The 23248-nt window shown below is 40.5% G+C and overlaps 1 protein-coding gene across 1 annotated transcript; it reads right to left on the bottom strand.

The window, feature by feature from the left end:
• Positions 1–453: 453 nt before the first annotated feature.
• Positions 454–23206, bottom strand: LOC135522270 (protein rapunzel-like). The gene is made up of 3 exons (XM_064948371.1): positions 23106–23206; positions 6098–6164; positions 454–5597 (listed from the first exon to the last, which is right to left on the bottom strand). The coding sequence occupies exon 3, from the start codon at positions 5545–5547 to the stop codon at positions 4372–4374; it is 1176 nt and encodes a 391-aa protein (XP_064804443.1). The 5' UTR covers positions 5548–5597; positions 6098–6164; positions 23106–23206; the 3' UTR covers positions 454–4371.
• Positions 23207–23248: the final 42 nt, after the last annotated feature.

The raw sequence follows: 23248 nt of genomic DNA on the forward strand, positions 1-23248 counted from the left end.
CCAACTTGTGGGAGGTGCTTCAGGAAGCATGGGGTGAAATCGCTTCACATTACCTCAACAAATTGACAACTAGAATTCCAAAGGTGTGCAAGACTGTAATTGCTGTAAATGGATGATTCTTTGACGAAAGCTAAGTTTGAAGGACACAATTTTTATTTAAATGATTATTTATAACCTTGTCAACGTCTTGACTATATTTCCTATTCATTTTGCAACTAATTTCATGTATGTTTTAATGGAAAACAAGGACATTTCTAAGGGACCCCAAACTTTTGAATGGTAGTGTATAACACTGAGTAAAATGTATTTTTCCCGATCTGTGACTCCTCACCTTAGACGCAGATTTAGGCAATCCTCCAGTGCAGTATCAGCCCTTTCCTAAAACATATTATACTGTGGTGACAAAAGGCAAACAGCAAACCAAATAAATCAAGATAAAATAAATTAACATAGTAATATCCATCTTTGTTTTTATTTGATACAGTAATTGTGTGATACAAGTAAGGTATATTGATAGAGATACTAGAATAAAATAATAATTCCTTTGAGGTGACGTATTGCTATTATAACCGGGTTACCAACATAATTAGATCAGTAAAAATAAAATGTTTTGTCATACCTGTGGTATACTGTCTGATATACCAAGCTGTCAGCCAATCAGCATTCAGCGCTCAAACCAGCCAGTTTATAATGTTGAATATGGAGTCCTTATTACTTAGTTTAAGGGGGTGCAATGACTTGTGTTCTTTTCATCCCCTTTAAAAAGGATGAAGTGATTGGCAATGGCTAGTTTGTAATATGCAGGCCATAGACATCAAACCACCACTTAATAATTATTGATTGCATTTACAGTACCAGTCAAAAGTATGGAAACACCCACTCATCCAATGGTTTTTCTTTATTGTTTACTATTTTCTACATTGTAGAATAATAGTGATGACATCAAAACTATGAAATAACACATTTGGAATAATGTAGTAACCAAAAAAGTGTTAAAAAAAATAATATATATTTTATATTTGAGATTCTTCAAAGTAGCCACCCTTTGCCTTGATGACAGCTTTGCACACTCTTGTCATTCTCTCAACCAGGTTCATGAGGTAGTCACCTGGGATGCATTTAAATTAACAGGTGTGCCTTGTTAAAAGGTCATTTCTTTGCTTCTTAATGCGTTTGAGCCAATCAGTTGTGTTGTGACAAGGTAGGGGTGGTATACAGAAGATAGCCCTATTTGGTAAAAGACCAAGTGCATTATGGCAAGAACAGCTCAAATAAGCAAAGAGAAACGGCAGTCCATCATTACTTTAAGACATGGTCAATCAAACCAGATAATTTCAAGAACTTTGAAAGTTTCAAGTGCAGACGCAAAAACCATCAAGCACTACAGTGTGATGAAGCTGGCTGTCATGACAACCACCACTGGAAAGGAAGACCCAGAGTTACATCTGCTGCAGAGGATAAGTGCAAAGGTGTCACCAAGGCAAAGGGTGGCTCCTTTGAAGAATCTAAAATCTAAACTATATTTTGATTTGTTTAACACTTTTTTGGTTACTACATGATTCCATGTGTTATTTCATAGTTGTGATGGCTTCATGATTATTCTACTATGTAGAAAATATTTACAAAATAAAGAAAAACCCTTGAATGAGTAGGTGTTCTAAAAGTAGGTGTTCTAAAACTTTTGACTGGTAGTGATCCAGATGTCTAAGGTGTCATCTACCACATGTTTTGTAAAAGACAATATATAAAACAAGTAACATTTCTCAGAAAATAAAGGTGCAAAATAGAATGAATGCATGGAAAGTGGAATGGGTTAAACATTATGATACTAAATGTAAGTACTTCATAGGGTTGTGGAACTATGAACTGAGTCGAGATGACCTGTGATACCACCATTTCTGTTGCACATCACAACAGGTAAAGATGTGACGAGCATATCTATGCTAGGCATTCATGAGTAAACAAGCATATCTTCCTCCACCTTCACAGCAATAATATGCCTTAGCATGCCTGTGTAGTGGGTTGGTTGATCAAATCACATGGAATGGGAGCAGGTTCAGTGAAGCAGTATGTGTCAAAATAACAGATACAGGAATGATAAAATGTCAGTTGAGTTGTCGTCATATCACAGGAGGTTGGTGGCACCTTAATTGGGGAGGAAGGGGCTCGTGGGAATGGCTAGAAAGGGATGAGTAGGAAAGTGTCAAATACATCAAACACATGGTTTGATGCCATTCCCTTTGCGCCGTTACAGCCCTTAACATGAGCTGTCCTCCCCTCAGCAGCCTCCACTGTGCCATATGAATGTAAATTGCAGCAGTTGAAATTGAATCTGCAAGTGAAAGTTCACTCTAAGGTGCTGTTTTATACAGTTGAAGTTGGAAGTTTACATACACCTTAGCCAAATACATTTAAACTAGTTTTTTTCACAATTACTGACATTTAATCCTAGTAAATATTCCCTGTTTTAGGTCAGTTAGGATCACCACTTTAATTTAAGAATGTGAAATGTCCAAATAATAGTAGAGAATGATTTATTTCAGTTTTCATCACATTCCTAGTGGGTCAGAAGTTTACCTACACTCAATTAGTATTTGGTAGCATTGCCTTTAAATTGTTTAACTTGGGTCAAACACTTTGGGTAGCCTTCCACAAGCTTCCCACAATAAGTTGGGTGAATTTTGGCCCATTCCTCCTGGCAGAGCTGGTGTAACTTAGTCAGGTTTGTAGGCCTCCTTGCTCGCACACGCCTTTTCAGTTCTGACCACATATTTCTATGGGATTGATGTCAGGGATTTGTGATGGCCACTCCAATACCTCGACTTTGTTGTCCTTAAGCCATTTTGCCACAACTTTAGAAGTATGCTTGGGGTCATTGTCCATTTGGAAGACCCATTTGCAACCAAGCTTTAACTGCCTGACTGATGTCTTGAGATGTTGCTTCAATATATCCACATACTTTTCCTACCTCATGATGCCATCTGTTTTGTGAAGTGCACCAGTCCCTCCTGCAGCAAAGCACCCCCACAACATGATGCTACTTCCCCCGTGCTTCACTGTTGGGATGGTGTTCTTCAGCTTGCAAGCCTCCCCCTTTTTCCTCCAAACATAATGATGGTCATTATGGCCAAACAATTCTATTTTTGTTTCAATCAAACCAGAGGACATTTTTCCAAAAAGTACAATATTTTTCTCCGTGTGCAGTTGCAAACCATGGTCTGGCTTTTTTTATGGCAGTTTTGGAGCAGTGGCTTCTTCCTTGCTGAGCAGCCTTTCAGTTTATGTCGATACAGGACTCATTTTACTGTGGATATAGATACTTTTGTACCTGTTTCCTCCAGCATCTTCACAAGGTAATTTTACTGTGCTGTTGTTCTGGGATTTATTTGCAGTTTTCGCACCAAAGTACGTTAATCTCTAGGAGACAGAAAGTGTCTTCTTCCTGAGCGGTGTGACGGCTGCGTGGGCCCATGGTGTTTATACGTGCGTACTATTGTTTTTACAGAAGAATGTGGTACCTTCAGGCGTTTGGAAATTGCTCCCAAGGATGAACCAGACTTGTGGAGGTCTACAATTTTCTTTCTGAGGTCTTGGCTGATTTCTTTAGATTTTCCCATGATGTCAAGCAAAGAGACACTGAGTTTGAAGGTCGGTCTTAAAATACATCCACAGTTACACCTCCAATTGACTCAAATTATGTCAATTAGCCTATCAGAAGCCTTGACATAATTTCCTGGAATGTTCTAAGCTGTTTAAAGGCACAGTCAACTTAGTGTATGTAAACTTCTGACTCGTGATACAGTGAATTATGTGAAAGTGAAATAATCTGTGTGTAAACAATTATTGGAAAAATGACTTGTGTCATGCACAAAGTAGATATCCTATCCGACTTGCCAAAATGATAGCTTTTTAACAAGAAATTTGTGGAGTCGGTGAAAAACAAGTTTTAACGACTCCAACCTAAGTGTATGTAAACTTCCGACTTCAACTGCATATAAAGAGGGAAAATGCAGTTCTAGTTATGTAAAATGTTGAGGGATTTCTTACAGACAATACAAACATCAGGCTTTTATATTTACACACTTCCTAAAAACTCTATGATTTGATCAATTTAGAATATGTATCAAGACCCAAAGTTTAATTTACATTACAAAGAATAGATTAACAGGTAAAACAGTCTTTGGTAAGTATCATGCTTTATAATAAGTGTTAGCCAGTGTTCGTCCTCAGTAGTATAGCTGGGGATCAGAACTCAACTGAGAAAGAGAGAAAGTACTTGGGAATGTTAGTCTTAGTGCAAAGACCAAATTGGAATGAATATAATCTTGGTATCTATGGCTAATTATTAATTCATTTTTAAGTGAGAAAATGTCAATTGCAGTGAACGCAAACATAGAAGTTCTTGTGCTCCTCCCAGTAGTGTAGCTCTTCGGCAAAGCTCCAGACACAGGCCAGGTCTTTGCAAGTCTTGACCGTGTGGACTGCACATGCACCTGGCAACTGCTCAAACAGGAGCTCAGCTGTACCCACTACAGTGAGTTTCTTCTGACTCTGGATCAGCTGCTGGATGTGGGCCTTGTTCAGAGGCTTGGGTGAGGCACTGTAGGACACCATGATGTTCAGCTTCTCGTCTGTCGCTGGCACCTGAAAGCGATTTCTTCCTGTGGGGCACTGGATGTTATTTTTGTTTGAGAACAGGCCCGAAGGGGAGCTGAATATACGGACAGACCAGCACACCCAGTCATACTTTTTTTTAAGCTTCTCCAAAATGGCGTCAGCCAGCTGCTGGTTGCTCAGGTCAGAATGGTCCCTAACCAACCTCCGGGAATCCAGTTCAGCCTGCTTGGAGAAGCTGGTGATGCAGTCCTCGATGACAGCATTCATTTTCACCTGTACCTCCTTCATCTTTTCACCCCAGTCTTGAAGAAGCTTCTCTTCGTCATTGCAGTCCTTTAGAGCGGTGTAACCCATCAGAGCGATGAGGCCTATGCAAAAGAGGTTCTTCAACCTGGCACAGAAGTCTTCCATGGCGCGTCGACTTTTCTCCTCATAGTTAAGAGTAATCTCCAACACTGACTCTCCAGAGAAGTTGTCTCCCGTCACGGCACTGTAGAGGGTATGTAGGTTTTTGTCGCAACCTGTTTTGACGAAATGCTCCATGAAAAGCTTCTTTTTGACCTCACGAAACTTGGGTTTGGCATTGAGGATGTCCATGTACTTGCGGAACTGGTTAGATATGTTCTCCTCTACAGAAAAGTAGGCAGCGTCTGCGCCACTCTTCTTGATTTCCTCGTTAATTCGCTGCATCTCCTCTGAAATCACCTCCAGGTGTTCACGAACCTTCTGGAACTGCTCCTTCATGAACATAGCTTCCTTACTCTCCACATTGTCCAGGGCCAATTTCACGATGGGAGCAGCGATGGCGAAAATAGGGAAGAGGTCACCTGCAATACTGGCCACCACCTCAGCTCCCTGTTCAAACACTTCCATTACAGTCTCTACCATGTTCTTCTTCTCTGATACAATCTTCTGTAGCTGGCTGGCCATCTTTGCTGGTATTGTTATTATTCAGTGCACAACAAATACCAGTTTAACATCTGAAAAAAGAGCATAAGGGCATGGTCAAAAGGATGTTCGAAACTGACATACATTTTTTTACCCCTTTTTCTCCCCTAATTCCGTGATATACAATTGGTAGTTACAGTCTTGTCCCATCGCTGCAACTCCCATACGGACTCGGGAGAGGCAAAGGCCAGGAGCCATGCGTCCTCCGAAACACGACCCCGCCAAGCCGCACTGCTTCTTGACACAATGCTCGTTTAAACAGGAAGCCAACTGCACCAATGTGTTGGAGGAAACATTGTACACCTGGCGACTGTGTCAGCATGCATTGCGCCCGGCCCGCCACAGGAGTCGTTAGAGCGCGATGGGACACAGACAAACCCTCCCAAAACCCAGACAACACTGGGCCAATTGTTCAAGGCCTTAGTTAAAATGAAGGAAAAGTTCAACAGCAATACCAAAGTCTTAAAAGCTAGGCCCATATAGTTGATTACCTCCCCCTCCCTCCGTACAGTATATTATTTTCTGAACTTACGTAGAGCTGTTCCGCTATTGTTGGACTGTAGCCTGCTTCCCTGCTCAAACTCTCAACACAGTGAGAACTGATAAAGAAAGAGAGAGGGATCAGTGAACATTTCAGTAACCAAGCCTGCTGGGATTACAGCTGGACACACCCAGTGAGCAATAAGGCAACAATGCAAAGAGAATTCACCAGTGAGGGATGACACATAGGGGTAGATACTCTATGGAGTTTCAAATGTGTATTTCAAGGTAGTGTTTTAACGGTTTTATGTTATAGAAATGTTTTAAGTATTTACCATTTATTGTCTGCATTATACACTCAATTCAAGTGTGTTGTGTAACACATCAACAAAGTGCCAAATGGGGAAAAAGCAACCAACCAATGAAGCTCTGATCTACAGTATGAAGTATGCACAGCAAGCAGAAAGCCAATTAGTAACTTCAAACACTATGATGTACTAGAGTAGACTGTGACTGAAGGGGTGGTGCTAAGTGCATTGTAACAGTGTACATTTGAGAAAATCACATAGAGTACGTACCATTGGAATAATATAAGCAGGAAATAAGACTAATTTCAGCCTGGAGGCCATTTTAGATTTAATACTATCATTATATGTGTTACAGAAATAGTTAAAGAACATTTATTATACAGTATAACGTATACACCGCTGCTGAAATAAATCATGGTGAATTGTATTTGACAATTGGCATGAAATTACTTCCAGGTCAAAGTACAATGTTATAAGCTTACAGTTTATTAATAAAAACCTAATCCATTCTCCTTTGGCCCTTCAACTACCACCACCATCCCCACCACGCTCGCTCAGCCAGTCCAATCAATGCCACAGAGGGTGTGGGAGTGGTAAACTGTCTGTTGGAGATTAAACTTGCTGAGCAGGAGTGCATTTTCCACAGTAATGCCAGTAACCACAGCAACAAGACAATGGAAACTATTCTGTCAGCGTCTCAGTCTGCCTTTGTCTGCTGCTGAGGTCTGCCCCATGTGGGTTTACACTGCATAAGATCAGTGAAGATGTCACCCTCATTTCTAAACCTGATCTATTCACCTACAGCTGTCAGGGGAGGCACAGTCTTTTTGCCCATATAAAACAGAGACTACTGAGAGAAAATTGTCTAAGAAAATCCAAGAACTCTAGAACAATCTCAATACAGCCACTAGGCTACCTGGGGCGGCAGGTAGCCGCTGGGGCGGCAGGTAGCCAAGCTGTTAGAGTGTTGGTCCAGTAACCCAAAGGTTGCTAGATCGAATCACCGAGCTGACAAGGTAAAACATCTGTCAAACTGCCGCTGAACAAGGCAGTTAACCCACTGTTCCTAGGCTGTCATTGTAAATAAGAATTTGTTCTTAACTGACTTGCCTAGTTAATAAAAAAAGAGATTTTAACTCTATTAAATCATCATCAATGATTCAAAGCTGACAACGCCTTGGATGTGATACACACGCATTTGACCATTTTCTCACGCCACACCTCATATGGCAGACATTAGATGAATGTAAAATGTTAATAATATAAAATTAAAATTAAATAGCCTCAGCAACATTTATATTCATAGTTAAATGGATGTTTTGTGCAAAAGGTCCCTTCAGTCGAATAGAGCAGCTCATAGACTTTCCAAGACCCTCCAAGCTCGTCATCAAGCTCGAGACCCTGGGTCTCGACCCCGCCCTATGCAACTGGGTACTGGACTTCCTGACGGGCCGCCCCCAGGTGGTGAGGGTAGGCAACAACATCTCCACCCCGCTGATCCTCAACACTGGGGCCCCACAAGGGTGCGTTCTGAGCCCTCTCCTGTACTCCCTGTTCACCCACGACTGCGTGGCCACGCACGCCTCCAACTCAATCATCAAGTTTGCGGACGACACAACAGTGGTAGGCTTGATTACCAACAACGACGAGACGGACTACAGGGAGGAGGTGAGGGCCCTCGGAGTGTGGTGTCAGGAAAATAACCTCACACTCAACGTCAACAAAACGAAGGAGATGATTGTGGACTTCAGGAAACAGCAGAGGGAACACCCCCCTATCCACATCGATGGAACAGTAGTGGAGAGGGTAGTAAGTTTTAAGTTCCTCGGCATACACATCACAGACAAACTGAATTGGTCCACTCACACAGACAGCATCGTGAAGAAGGCGCAGCAGCGCCTCTTCAACCTCAGGAGGCTGAAGAAATTTGGCTTGTCACCAAAAGCACTCACAAACTTCTACAGATGCACAATCGAGAGCATCCTGGTGGGCTGTATCACCGCCTGGTACGGCAACTGCTCCGCCCACAACCGTAAGGCTCTCCAGAGGGTAGTGAGGTCTGCACAACGCATCACCGGGGGCAAACTACCTGCCCTCCAGGACACCTACACCACCCGATGTTACAGGAAGGCCATAAAGATCATCAAGGACAACAACCACCCACTGCCTGTTCACCCCGCTATCATCCAGAAGGCGAGGTCAGTACAGGTGCATCAAAGCTGGGACCGAGAGACTGAAAAACAGCTTCCATCTCAAGGCCATCAGACAGTTAAACAGCCACCACTAACATTGAGTGGCTGCTGCCAACACACTGACTCAACTCCAATCACTTTAATAATGGAAATTGATGGGAAATGATGTAAAATATATCACTAGCCACTTTAAACAATGCTACCTAATATAATGTTTACATACCCTACATTATTCATCTCATATGTATACGTATATAATATCATCTACTGCATCCTTATGTAATACATGTATCACTAGCCACTTTAACTATGCCACTTTGTTTACATACTCATCTCATATGTATATACTGTACTCGATACCATCTACTGTACCTTGCCTATGCTGCTCTGTACCATCACTCATTCATATATCTTTATGTACATATTCTTTATCCCCTTACACTTGTGTATAAGACAGTAGTTTTTGAATTGTTAGTTAGATTACTTGTTGGTTATTACTGCATTGTCGGAACTAGAAGCACAAGCATTTCGCTACACTCGCATTAACATCTGCTAACCATGTGTATGTGACAAATAAAATTTGATTTGATTTGAAGACGGTCCGTGCTATTCGGGCTCCTTGGGATGTCCACACCTCTATCAAGTATAATTGTAAATTAGTTAAGATTAGTGTTAGTTTAGGGTTTAGGGTAAGGACGTCCCAAAGAATCTGGATTGCAGTGACCGTTCATAAAGTGAGAGACTGGCGCGGTATTTGAGAGCTTGGCGGCGACACAGACATAAAATGTTTTTTGGTTTTGTTTTACAAGTGGCAGAAATGATTTGAGTGTCTGTCTAACTTGCACCGTTATGCATTTATTAGGAGACTAGATACACTGCTGCTGCTATATTGAACCCCCCTCCATTTGTTTTGTACAATGCTGCTATTCGCTGTTTTGTACAATGCATAGTCACTTCACCCCTACCTACATGTACAAATTACCTCAACTAACCTGTACCCCCACACATTGACTCAGTACCGGTACCCCCTGTATATAGTCTCGTTATTATGTTATTGTGTTACTTTTTATTATTTGTTATTTTATGTTTTACTTTAGTTTGTTTGGTAAATATTTTCATAAACTCTTCTTGAACTGCACTGTAGGTTAAGGGCTTGTAAGTAAGCATTTCAAGGTAAGGTCTACACTTGTTGTATTCGGCGCATGTGACAAAGTTTGATTTGAAATAGCTAATCCTGGCTACCAATGTTCTAGTATTAATTTATTGAGGCAAGCAGATCAGAGATGTCAAGGTGATACTCAAGCATATGCCACGTGGTCATATTTTTTATGTTTTATTTTGTTATTTTGCCTCCCAGGTATTTGCATTTAATGCATGTATATAATTACTGCTGCTAGGGGAGCTGTGACGTCAATGGAGTTAGTGAGATATTTAAAATTTCTTCTTCATTATGGAGAATAACTAGTTCTGAAAATGAATGTTTTTCCGTCTCATCATTTTACCCTATTAATTCAGGTATGTAATGTGCAAAAATGCAATATGACTCAAAATTTTGAGGTAACATGGTTAACTACATAGTCTATGCGATTGGTGATATTTGAAGGCAGTTTTTGGTGATGTTTGAAGGCAGAAAAACTGGTTGGTATTTTCCATTGTAATTAAGTTAATGGAGTTAGGCAAGGTTGCTAATGGTTTACATGAACGAGAAGGGATTAACATGGCGTCCAAAGTACAGAAAGTTTTTGTTCAACGTTTTAGATAGAAAATAAAACAAATTGTATGAACAAGGGCTCCGTTTACTTTAGGTAATATACGTAAATATGTGATGGCATGATAAAAATGTAACAGTTCGCTAGCTTGATGCTAACCAAATTTTGCTTGGCTAAGCGCTATAGTAGTTAGCTCTAGCCTAGTTGGTTTCAGTCAATGTCAGTTTAATGTAATGGTTGTAGTGTAATGGTGTAATGGTTGTAGTGTAATGTTATTTGCCGAATCTCAGTTTGCCATGCAGGTTTTATGCTAGCTAAAGTTCCCTTTTTGAAGTTGGTAGCTAACTTGAACTTGAATGCATCTTCTTTAGGAGTGCTATTTATATCCGGTCACTAATCATCCTTCATCCATACTGTGTCCCCCCCCCCCATGACTGCAGGTCATTTGACAAATGTATAAAGTACATGTTTCATACATTTATGAGCACCAGCTAGCAGCATAATAGCCTGGTTTTGTTAGCTTAGGAAAATGGTACATTCTAGGTGTATTATATTTCTTCGCCACAATACAATTGTATATAACATTATTGCATATTGCACATGTAGTATATTCTTTTTTTAATCGACTTAAGTGTTTTTCTTTTGCTGTTTTCGTATAACGTACTTTGAGGTCACTGATACTCCACCTGATGTGGAAGTTGTCGAACCAGATCAGAACGCCTTCGAAGACCCCCTTCACGCACGGACTGAGGTTTTTGACCAGGTAAAAATGAGTGAAATTAATAAAATTAATTTATTTTCTGGACTTCCAAGAGATATATAAGAGATGTATTTGTAATAATATGAAATATAATTGCATTTATTTCTATTCTCAATCAAGGTGAGACTGAACATGAACAGGGCACATGAGAAGGAAAGCCACCTGAGAAGAATCAAGGGGACCAAGTGCTTCGACATCTGGGTGAATGACTTGGGTTGGAAGAAGGACGAAAGGAAGGCGAGACCTGGGAAAGCTTGGTGCTTTTTCGCTCCTAGCTGGGGTCAACATCCGTTAAGGTGAATATAAAAATCTCAGATGATAACTATTTGCATTTGCTGCCTTGTGGTGGGCGGCATCGCCATGCTGTCAGCAGTACCAACACTGGCCCAGGGGTTTCTCCAAATAGTCAATCTCAAGGTTAACCACTGGGTCACGTTAAGTAACCTCCACTTCCAGGTAGGTACTGTTAAGGTGTATGACTCCAGTGGTCATGACACCACGCTGGAGTTTCTCTCACAACTCATCTCTCTATCTTTTCCAGGGACCATCCCTTATAACCCCACTGACATCAAATATTAGACAGGTATCCTTTCTTTTCTGTCTGCCATTAACATTATTGCATATCTAATCAAACATTTTAATTAAATCATTCAATAACTGTATTTTTACATACCTGACATTCATTTAACCTGTGTGTTTGCTTGTTTACGTCTGTCTCCTAACCTGTTCCCTAAGATCTACGGATTCTGCCTGACACCCAGACATGGATCCACCTGATGTTCTCCATTATCAACCACCCTAGAACTTTTCATTACATCAGCTACTGTTATTGTCAAGTTGTCATTATCTTCTAATAAATAGCAAGATAACTAAAGTACTAGGCACATAATGTGAGATACACAGATTAGCTAAAAACACTAGCACTGCAAACACTCAGAACAAAGAGGGCAGCAGCGCCTGGACTTTGCAGTTTCCCTCTTCGAGTCCACTACCTGTTGAAAACAAGTGACAGGCAGAACTTCCCATCCACACAATACCCAGCTCCTCTCTCGTCCACACACCAGAATTCTGTATTTCAGTCTAATTGCCATGTGAGTATACAAAACAAACCTGAAAGTAAATGGACAAACATGTACCAAAAAATATCAATGGTTATATATTTAAATCTAAAAAATTCAAAAGGCACTCGCACAACTGAGCAATCTCTTTGCAGGTGCATGGCAACAGTTGAACAAGATGAAGGAATAAGGAAACAGCAGACCTCACTGACGCGCAAGGCTCAGTCTTATCTAAGGGATTCTTTTTTGTACCTACATGTACAGATAAACCATTCGATACGAAAGTAGGTCTGTTTAAATTATTTTGCAAGATTAAACTTAAGCATGTGTTTTCACAAAACACTGTTTCGGGCCTAGAAACACATCAAAGAACTGGTACCCACTTTAAGCCCAAAAGCAAATTCTGTCCCATGGTTAACAACTCCTCGATTAATACCTATTGTAGGTTAGTTGAACAAGAAGCCATGTCAGTATATATGAGACAAACAAACCACATTCAGAAAAATCTCACTAGAACAGAAGAACAGGCACTTAATGAATTAATGAAAGATTCATCTTTGGTTATTAAACCTGCAGACAAAGGGGGATGCTGTGGTTGTTTTAGACTATGAAAAATATAAAGAAGAAATTCAGAGACAACTCAGTAATGAACGTTTCTATAGAAAACTGAGTGTTGATCCCACACAGGTGTTCAAAAAGGATATATGCTCTAATCTGGAGCCCTATTAAACCACCTCATCTCAAAACCTGAATATGAATATCTTTGCTGCAAATGTGCCATACGTCCATGCCTGTACATTTTACCGAAATTACACAAACCTAAAACACAACAAGGCAATTATCCAGGCAGACCAGTGGTTGCAGGAATAGGCTCAATGCTAGAGCCATTGTCGAACTTTGTAGACTCTTATTAAAACTCATGTGCATTGCCATCATATGTAAAAGACTATAGACTTCATAAACAAGATCTTACCAATAACGGGTTTAAAAGAAGACTGTATTCTGGTCACATTAGATGTCGAGAGTCTATATACCAGCATTCCCCATGTGGGGGGGCTGGCAGCACTAGCACATTATTTGGGAGACAGAGATACTAATGAATATCCACCAACAAACTTCATTATAGAGCTGGCAGAATGTTTTGAAGTATAACAATTTTAGGTTTGATGATGAATACTACCTCCAAACGAGTGGAACATCGATGGGCTCCACATTCGCTCCGAGCTATGCTAACCTTTATGTGGGTCTTTTTGAAAAACGTTTTGTTAATAATGAAAACTAAAATCCATTTTTGAATAAAGTCCTGAAGTGGTATCGATATATTGACAACATTTTTTGCATATGGGAAGGAACTGAACAAGAGCTGTCAGATTTTATGGCACTACTCAATGACATTGACCCCAATCTCAAATTCACTATTGAATGTGACACTCGTGACAACGTGTTCATTACCTCGATATGTGGATTGAGAAATCAAATGGAACCCTGTTTACAACTCTGTATAGAAAATAAACTGACATAAATACTCTATTACAAGGGGACAGCTTCCATCCTGAGCCATTAAAAAGAGGATTTGCAAGAAGCCAGTTTTTCAGACTGCACCATTATATGCCTCTCCACAGAGGGCTATCTAGAAAAAGCAGAGGAGATGCGCATTAGGTTTCTAAGAAGAGGCTATTCGCCACAATGTGTGGATGAAGCTCTTAATTTGGCATTGGGGAAAACACAAGATGAACTGTTACAACAAAGACCCGCTAAAGCTAAAGAACACTCCGTAATGTTCACAACCACATATACTTTGAATTCGCGAAAAGTGGGAGGTGTGGTCAAGGAACACTGGCATATTTTATCATCGGACTCAGCTTTGCCGGCTGAATTTAAAAATCCACCACTTATTGTGTATAGGAGAGGTCGCAATTTAAGAGATAAATTGGTTCATGCCAACTGCCAGCCACAAAAGAAAATCAGCCAGGCTCTTTTACGCTCTCTACCAAATGGTAGCTATAAATGCAGAGGATGCGCACAATGCAACAATATGATGAAGTGTGAATATTTCTGCCACCCACATACAGGAAAACGGTTCCAAATAAATGACATCATTACGTGTTCTACCACCCATGTTATTTACATTATTAAATGTCCATGTGGGCTCTGTCAGTAAAACCTCTCGCTCCCTCAAACAGAGTGTTCTACCACCCATGTTATTTACATTATTAAATGTCCATGTGGGCTCTGCTATGTCGGTAAAACCTCCCGCTCTCTCAAACAGAGAATTAGTGAACATAAAAGTTCAATCAGGAGAAACGACAGGGATTATCCAGTCGCAGTACATTTTAATGACCCAAAGCAGGACATTTCTACCTTTTAGATTTTGTGGCATAGAGAAAGTTAAGAAATCAGACAGGGGAGGTGATATTCATAATACTTTGAGTAAAAGAGAATGTTTTGGGATTTTCACCCTCCAGACATTATTTCCTAAAGGACTTAATGATGAAATGTCTATGTATGTTATGTTGTGAATTTGAACATGAATTATGTGCCTATTTAAGATTACTCTGATGTTTTTCGTACGATGTACCCAATGATTAATGAAAATTTGCTATGTCCTCATTGTGGTTTTATGGACGTGTTTAAAGCGTCTTATTTATACACTTTTGTAGTGTTTGTGAAATGCATATTTTTATATTTGGTAGGACTTATTTGTTTTTCCGTTGCCTCCAACCCCTTTCCATGCGTGGAACGGATGTGGGTGGGGCCAGGTCTACAAAAGGGTGCTAATTTAAAAAAATTCACAAAAGCTCTGACGAAGGCAGTGAGGCCGATATGTAAGCTTATTAAATATCAGTGATACTATCAAGAGCTATATACACTGCTCAAAAAAATAAAGGGAACACTAAAATAACACATCCTAGATCTGAATGAATTAATTATTCTTATTAAATACTTTTTTCTTTACATAGTTGAATGTGCTGACAACCAAATCACACAAAAATTATCAATGGAAATCAAATTTATCAACCCATGGAGGTCTAGATTTGGAGTCACACTCAAAATTAAAGTGGAAAACCACACTACAGGCTGATCCAACTTTGATGTAATGTTCTTAAAACAAGTCAAAATGAGGCTCAGTAGGGTGTGTGGCCTCCATGTGCCTGTATGACCTCACTACAACACCTGGGCATGCACCTGATGAGGTGGTGGATGGTCTCCTGAGGGATCTCCTCCCAGACCTAGACTAAAGCATCCGCCAACTCCTGGACAGTCTGTGGTGCAACGTGGCATTGGTGGATGGAGTGAGACATGATGTCCCAGATGTGCTCAATTGGATTCAGGCCTGGGGAACGGGCGGGCCAGTCCATAGCATCAATGCCTTCCTCTTGCAGGAAATGCTGACACACTCCAGCCACATGAGTTCTAGCATTGTCTTGCATTAGGAGGAACCCAGGGCCAACTGCACCAGCATATGGTCTCACAAGTGGTCTGAGGATCTCATCTCGGTACCTAATGGCAGTCAGGCTACCTCTGGCGAGCACATGGAGGGCTGTGCGGCCCCCCAAAGAAATGCCACCCCACACCATGACTGACCCACCGCCAAACCGGTCATGCTGGAGGATGTTGCAGGCAGCAGCACGTTCTCCACGGCGTCTCCAGACTCTGTCACATCTGTCACGTGCTCAGTGTGAACCTGCTTTCATCTGTGAAGAGCACAGGGCGCCAGTGGCGAATTTGCAAATCTTGGTGTTCTCTGGCAAATGCCAAACGTACTGCATTGTAACGTATCTCTTGATGGTATTTGTTAGTTCAACATTATTAATTGTATCTTAAGACATACAATATATATATTCAACCACAAGGGTACACTAATGAGCTACGTTTTTTTTTCCATAATTGAGGACTGAAATTATTTGAGTGTAGATGACTTGCCTAGTTAAATAAAGATTAAAACATTTATAAATCGGGATCCTAGTCAGGATTTTGTTTGTCAATTCAGCAAAGATGTAGGCAATTCTGGGCTAAATCAATGACAAACAGCCTAAATGTTCAGGCTTCATCATGATCTATGATCAAAACAGGCTGGGGTGTTTTCAGTTCCGTTTCGTCTAATGATATGCATAAGAACGCAACTGCACTGAAATGAATAGCCTGATTCAATGGGATTCTCCTGAATAATTCATGCTTTTATCTGTTAAGCTGTTTGGTCAATGCATAGACCCATACCGATTCTAACATTTTGGTATTTTGCATTAGGCATAGTGCTACATTGCAGAGCATTTAATAAACCAACCACATTTTCCTGGGATGTTTAGGCTGCGCAAGACCTTCGATAGCCTAGTAGACTGCGAAAATAATTGTGGAGTTTATCATTGTTATAGCCAAGATCGCTTTATAAAATCTGGTCCGTTGCTTTTCCTATGGCTAAGCAAACAAGTGGCAGCATATGCTTTTTGCACGTCTATAACAAGGCCGAAATCCACACATACCCCCTCAAATCGAACCCTGCTTTTAACCTCTTACACTTATGGTGGCGCTATTTCATTTTTGGAAGAAAAACGTTCCCGTTTTAAACAAGATATTTTGTCACAAAAAGATGCTCGACTATGCATATAATTGCTACTGTTCGAAAGAAAACACTCTGACGTGTCCAGAAATACAAATATCTTTCTGTGCGTGCCCTTTAACGTGAGCTTCAGGCAAAACCAAGATGACTTGGCATCCAGGAAATGACAAGGATTTTTGAGGCTCTGTCTTTCATGATCTCCTTATATGGCTGTGAACGCAAGAGGAATGAGTCTGCCCTTTCTGTCGTTTCCCCAAGGTGTCTGCAGCATTGTGACGTATTTGTAGGCAGATCGTTGGAAGATTGACCATAAGAGACCACATTTACCACGTGTCCGCCCGGTGTCCTGCGCCGAAATTGGTGCGCAAAAGTCACCTGCCAGTATTTTTCCATGGGGCACAGAGAGAGAAGCAAGCTTCCATGAACTGCATGTCAATGAAGAGATATGTGAAAAAACACCTTGAGGATTGATTCCAAACAACGTTTGCCATGTTTCGGTCGATATTATGTAGTTAATCCGGAAAAAGTTTCACGTTGTAGGTGACTGCATTTTCACTAGCCAGGCGCAATGTAGAAAACGGAACGATTTCTCCTACACACAGACGCTTTCAGGAAACACTGCGCATTTGGTATGTGGCTGGGAGTCTCCTCATTGAAAACATCAGAAGCTCTTCAAAGGTAAATGATTTTATTTATTTGGTTATCTGGCTTTTGTGAAAATGTTGCGTGCTACATGCTACACAAAATGCTATGCTAGCTTTGCATACTCTTACACAAATTAGTCAATTCTATGGTTCAAAAGCATATTTTGAAAATCTGAGATGACAGTGTTGTTAAGAAAAGGCTAAGCTTGAGAGCAAACGCATTATTTTAATTTTATTTGCGATTTTCAGAAATCGTTAACGTTGCGTTATGCTAATGAGCCTGAGGCTTAGTCACAATCCCGGATCCGGGATGGGGAGTTTCAAGAGGTTAATCATTAAAAACAAATCCTCGTCAGCTTGTTTTTTTTCCAGAGTTCCCAGTTGTCTTGAACGCACTGAAGTCGGAAGTTGTTTTCAATGCACCACTAGAGACCTAGGCTACCTCCAACAAAGATAATTAAAGGGGATATCTAGTTAGTTATACAACTGAATTCATTCAACTGAAATGTGTCTTCCGCATTTAACCCAACCCCTCTGAATCAGAGAGGTGCGGGAGGCTGCCTTAATCGAAATACGCGTATTCAGTAGCACGGGGAACAGTGGGTTAACTGCCTTGCTCGGGCAAATCGACAACAAAGTTAATCTTGTCAGCTTTGGTATTCGATCCAGCAACCTTTAGGTTACTGGCCCAACACTCTAACCACTAGCCTACTAAGAAGCCCTTGATTTCATATGGATGCAAGAAATAGGAATATCTACACAGTAATGGTGGCTGCGATATCAACTAGCCTTGTCATTTTTGTATTGAGGTGATAGGCCTATTTTAGCGAAATCGACAAATGAAATTGATGAACCAAACAGACACTTAAACTAACACATAACGCGTAACAAATGTAGACATTTTTAAGGCGTTCATGGTAAGATCATTCTTAATAAAAGTACACGCAAACTGACACGTGACATGACGTGAACACTATGTATGTGTACATGTCCTGTGACATGAATGTGTTAGAAACAAACTTGTCTCCATTGACAGTTCATGTTAATTCATGGTGTTATTTTACAGCACGGCGCTAGGAAGACATTAGCTGACTTGGTGAGAGGTATCATTAGCTTCATTACACTTAATTCTGGCATGAATCACCCCCCATATAGGTGTGTTTTGCATCGGCTCAAATTTGATTGCATTCGATAAGAGACCAGGCTGCCTCCAGGGAGTGAGCCAGGTGCCCTGTTCAAAGCCCATGGTTAAGTTGGCTCAAAGCAAAAGTGACATAATTATGCACGTGTAGGAATTAGTAGGATTGTGTGTTTACCCATGCAAAAGTGATTTACTTTTGATAAAAACGCGTTATCTGCCTCCCCAATGAAAAATTGTTTGAATTTTCCAACATGGATTTTATGGAAAATAGATGTATGTTTCTGGAAGATGCACCATGCTGCCTTGTTGACAAAATGACCAAGTGGCACATATTACTGTTCTATTTGAGAATAGCGCTCTTCCCTTCCTGCTTTCGGCCATTGACGTGCCGGACCTTTACCTGGTGCCCCGCGGCTCAGCATAATCGAATCCGCCCATTGTCTTGCCACAGCACTGTGAACTGCGGCACATTGAAGCATATGATTGGTCTAGTTATATAAGGGATCAAGGGGATTGGATGCGCGTTTTAAAGAAATTCCCCTCAAGATTAGAGCGGAGTTGAATGGGGAGAGAGAGCGTTCTCCGCAGAGTTTGTAAAAGTGTACAAAGAACTGCATGATAGCTCTGGTTTATGTACAATGTCAACAAAATTATGTTGTTATTATTCCCGTCCCTATAAGGGGGAAATAGTAATGCAGTCTTTTTTTCGGCACCAACTCCCCCATAGTTGGTCGGACAAAGCCCATGGGAAAGATTAATGGCATTTTGTAGGGTTTTGTGATAAATGCCGAAAATAAGGTCTTTGGTAAACAAAGACTTACGAGCTCTAATACGTTTTGTTCTATGAAATAACATTCATCAGCCAACATCACACGGGCCTCAAATAGAATTTCATTTTAGTATTGTGCACATATTTTGTCTAGGTAGAGTAAGACGATGGCAAGGATCTTCAACTAGTAGACATAAACCACCCAAATATTGACATTCATTAGAATTTTCTTGAAAGGTTGGGTGATTGAGAAATTCATTGTTATAACAACAACATTTTCAGCACTTGGGAAGCATAGATCAGGAGTGGCCTACCCTCCTGGAAAGCAAGCAGCATTTTCTTTCAGCCCTAATTACAAAATACAAAATGTTTGTGTCCTTAACTTGAAAGCAGTCTATGGACAAGTACAGTTGAAGTCGGAAGTTTACATAAACCTTAGACAAATACATTTAAACTCGTTTTTTCATAATTCCTGACATTTAATCCTAGTAAAAATTCCCTGTTTTAGGTCAGTTAGGATCACCACTATATTTTAAGAATGCGAAATGTCAGAATAATAGTAGAGAGAATGATTTATTTCAGCTTTCATTTCTTTCATCATCTTCCCAGTGGGTCAGAAGTTACATACACTCAATTAGTATTTGATAGCATTGCCTTTAAATTGTTTAACTTGGGCCAAACGTTTTGGGTAGCCGTCCACAAGCTTCCCACAATAAATTAGGAGGAATGGGCCAAAATTCACCCGACAGAGCTGGGGCAACCGAGTCAGGTTTGTAGGCCTCCTTGCTTGCACACACCTTTTCAGTTCTGCCCACAAACATTCTATAGGATTGAGGTCAGGGCTTTGTGATGGCCACTCCAATACCTTGACTTTGTTGTCCTTAAGCCATTTTGCCACAACTTTGGGAGCATGCTTGGGGTCATTGTCCATTTGGAAGACCCATTTGCAACCAAGCTTTAACATCCTGACTGATGTCTTGAGATGTTGCTCCAATATATCCACATAATTTTCCTACCTCATGATGCCATCTATTTTGTGAAGTGGACCAGTCCCTCCTGCAGCAAATCACCCCCACAACATGATGCTGCCACCCCCGTGCTTCACGGTTGGGATGGTGTTCTTCAGCTTGCAAGCCTCCCCCTTTTTCCTCCAAACATAATTATGGTCATTATGGCCAAACAGTTCTATTTTTGTTTCTTCAGACCAGAGGACATTTCTCCAAAAAGTACGATCTTTGTCCCCATGTGCAGTTGCAAACCGTAGTCTAGCTTTTTTAATGCCGGTTTTGGAGCAGTGACTTCTTCCTTGCTGAGAGGCTTTTCAGGTTATGTCGATATAGGACTCGTTTTACTGTGGGTATAGATACTTTTGCACCTGTTTCCTCCAGCATCTTTGCTGTTGTTCTGGGATTGATTTGCACTTTTCGTACCAAAGTAGGTTCATCTCTAGGAGACAGAACGCGTCTATTTCCTGAGCGGTATGACGGCAGCGTGGTCCCATGGTGTTTATACTTGCGTATTATTGTTTGTACAGATGAATGTGGTACCTTCAGGCATTTGGAAATTGCTCCCAAGGATGTACCAGACTTGGGGAGGTCTACATTTATTTTTCTGATTTCCCATGATGTCAAGCAAAGAGGCACTGAGTCTGAAGGTAGGCCTTGAAATACATCCACAGGTACACCTCATATTTACTCAAATTATGTCAATTAGCCTATCAGAAGCTTCTAAAGCCATTACATAATTTTCTGGAATTTAAAGGCACAGATGTTTAAAGGCACAGTCAACTTAGTCTATGTAAACCCACTGGAATTGTGATGCCATGCTAAAACAATATGAGTGAAATAATCTGTCTGTAAACAATTGTTGGAAAAATGACTTGTGTAATGCACAAAGCAGATGTCCTAACTGTCTTGCCAAAACTATAGTTTGTTAACAAGAAACTTGTGGAGTGGTTGAAAAAAAGTGTTTTAATTACTCCAACCTAAGCGTACGTAAACTTCCGACTTCAACTGTATACTGCAATCTATGATTTGGTTACCCACTGCCATCAACCATTAATATAAGTATTTCTTGTGCAGAGCATTTGAAGAGTGATAACACTCATCGGCACGTGTCAATACAACTTTCCACCTGAGAACAGGGATCAATCCCTGGTTCCAACCTTCCCACTGTTTCTCCCATCTCATTTCATTACAGTCTGAATAAAGTGTCAAACCAACTAAATACTGTTACAATTTCAGCCCCCAAAAAGTGTTCTTTTGAGTGTTCATTTCATGTTCAAAGCATCCTGGCCTGTGGTTTTGCACTCTGGTTATAGGCCTAAGGACCCACAGACCCCTCAGCAAAGGGTTGTGCCAGGGGGAAATTACATTTGCATTGCAAATCTCACTCCACGCTTTCTTCAAAAGTTGACAGCCCTGTCAAATGTAATTGATTAGAATTTATAATCCAGCAGATGGCCGGATACTATTAGATCAGCAGCTATCATAAAAATGATGGTGCAAATGGCTTTGAAAAAGACACAGCTCTCATTGATAGAACATCTGCATTAGAAGCCTGTTCAATGATGGATGGAAGTGAAATGGCATGCATTAGGATAGAAAAACATCCATCTCATTTGATTTAGCCACCCACGCTGCCATGCTAAGAAAATATGAGACATTTCAGCTCTCCACTAAAACCCTAACTCCCAGGGGTTGTCTCGTGGTCTGAGTGTATGTGAAGTATCTCTACCGCACTAAAGCAGACAAATTATCCAGGGTAAAGTGATGGTGATTGTACATTTTCAGATGTGAAAGAATTAGGCCAACACACAGGTTGAATCAAAGTTGTCTCCACGTCATTTCAATGAAACTATGCTGAATTTACATCTGTGCCCAGTGGGTACAGAGTCAAAAGGGCTATATCTGTAGCTCTACAAGGGAGGCATATCTCAGGCCAAACAATTCACCAAATAACATGCAGGCCAGTCAACCTTAAAATGTACATTAACTGATGTCCACTGAAGAGCCTACTGTTAGGCCTACTGAAGTAATAATGTCAACACCATAACTTATCCATTTCTATATCAATATCTGGCTATCAAGATAGATATTTGGTAGTTTCATCTTTTCATGGTTTGAGTCCTAAATTAAATAAAAATGATTTCAAGCTGCAAGAATAAATGGCAACATTGACTGGCCCAAACGAGCAGTAAACTACAGTATCTATGTAGATTAAGGACTAGTTGAGGGAGGTGGTCAAATCATCCTCTGAAGTTTGCCCACATAAACACTGACTGGCCATGACTGGCTGCATTTAACAAATGGACATAGATCTTTGCAAGCTGAGAAGTGCAATCATATTACAGTTGTTGTTGTTAAAAGCTGTTCATGTGGCCTCTTAACGGGAAATGTATCGATTAGCTCGTTCAACAAGGGCTCTAATTGCTTTATTTCAGTATCTTGTTTAACTCCCTATACAGCCAGCATACCTCGTGGATTAATATGATAAGGCCTTGCAACAATACGTCAATTGATTAAATTCAGCTCTGTTGCCACTGCAGTACTTTAATCATGACAATATATAATTATGGCCACGAGAAACACTTCCTGGAAAAAGCCAGCACATTATGTCACATATTCTAGGCTACCAACGCCCATCTACTGTATTGACAGAAGTTCACTTTGTGTTTTGCGCAATTTACAGTAAAACATTTGATATTATTTAAATGCGCACATGACATTATAAAGTAATGTATTCAAAGATATCGTCGGATCTCAAAATGTCATAGCCAAGTTTACCAGACGACTCGTTAAAGAATTGCTTAACTAATGAAAACAGCTGCGAAAACTTTTGGAAAACATCCCAATAACTGTATAAGCCTATTGAAGAAACATTGAAATGTTCATATGCAATAATGTTGATCTAAAAACTCACCTTTTCATTCGCTGTAGTTTGAGGAGGAAAAGCAAATAATTTGTATGATCTGTTTTCTCTTCCTATTGGTCATATGGTTATCATATTACAGTTAAAGTGACACACCCATAGAGAGAGAGCTAAACTTGGGTGGTGGTTCAACA

This window comes from Oncorhynchus masou, chromosome 30 (assembly GCF_036934945.1).
Source record: "Oncorhynchus masou masou isolate Uvic2021 chromosome 30, UVic_Omas_1.1, whole genome shotgun sequence".
Classification (NCBI taxonomy): domain Eukaryota; kingdom Metazoa; phylum Chordata; class Actinopteri; order Salmoniformes; family Salmonidae; genus Oncorhynchus; species Oncorhynchus masou.

Excerpts from the sequence above, each read along its gene's own strand:
- LOC135522270 (XM_064948371.1), bottom strand. The coding sequence starts at position 5,547 with ATGGCCAGCCAGCTACAGAAGATTGTATCAGAGAAGAAGAACATGGTA.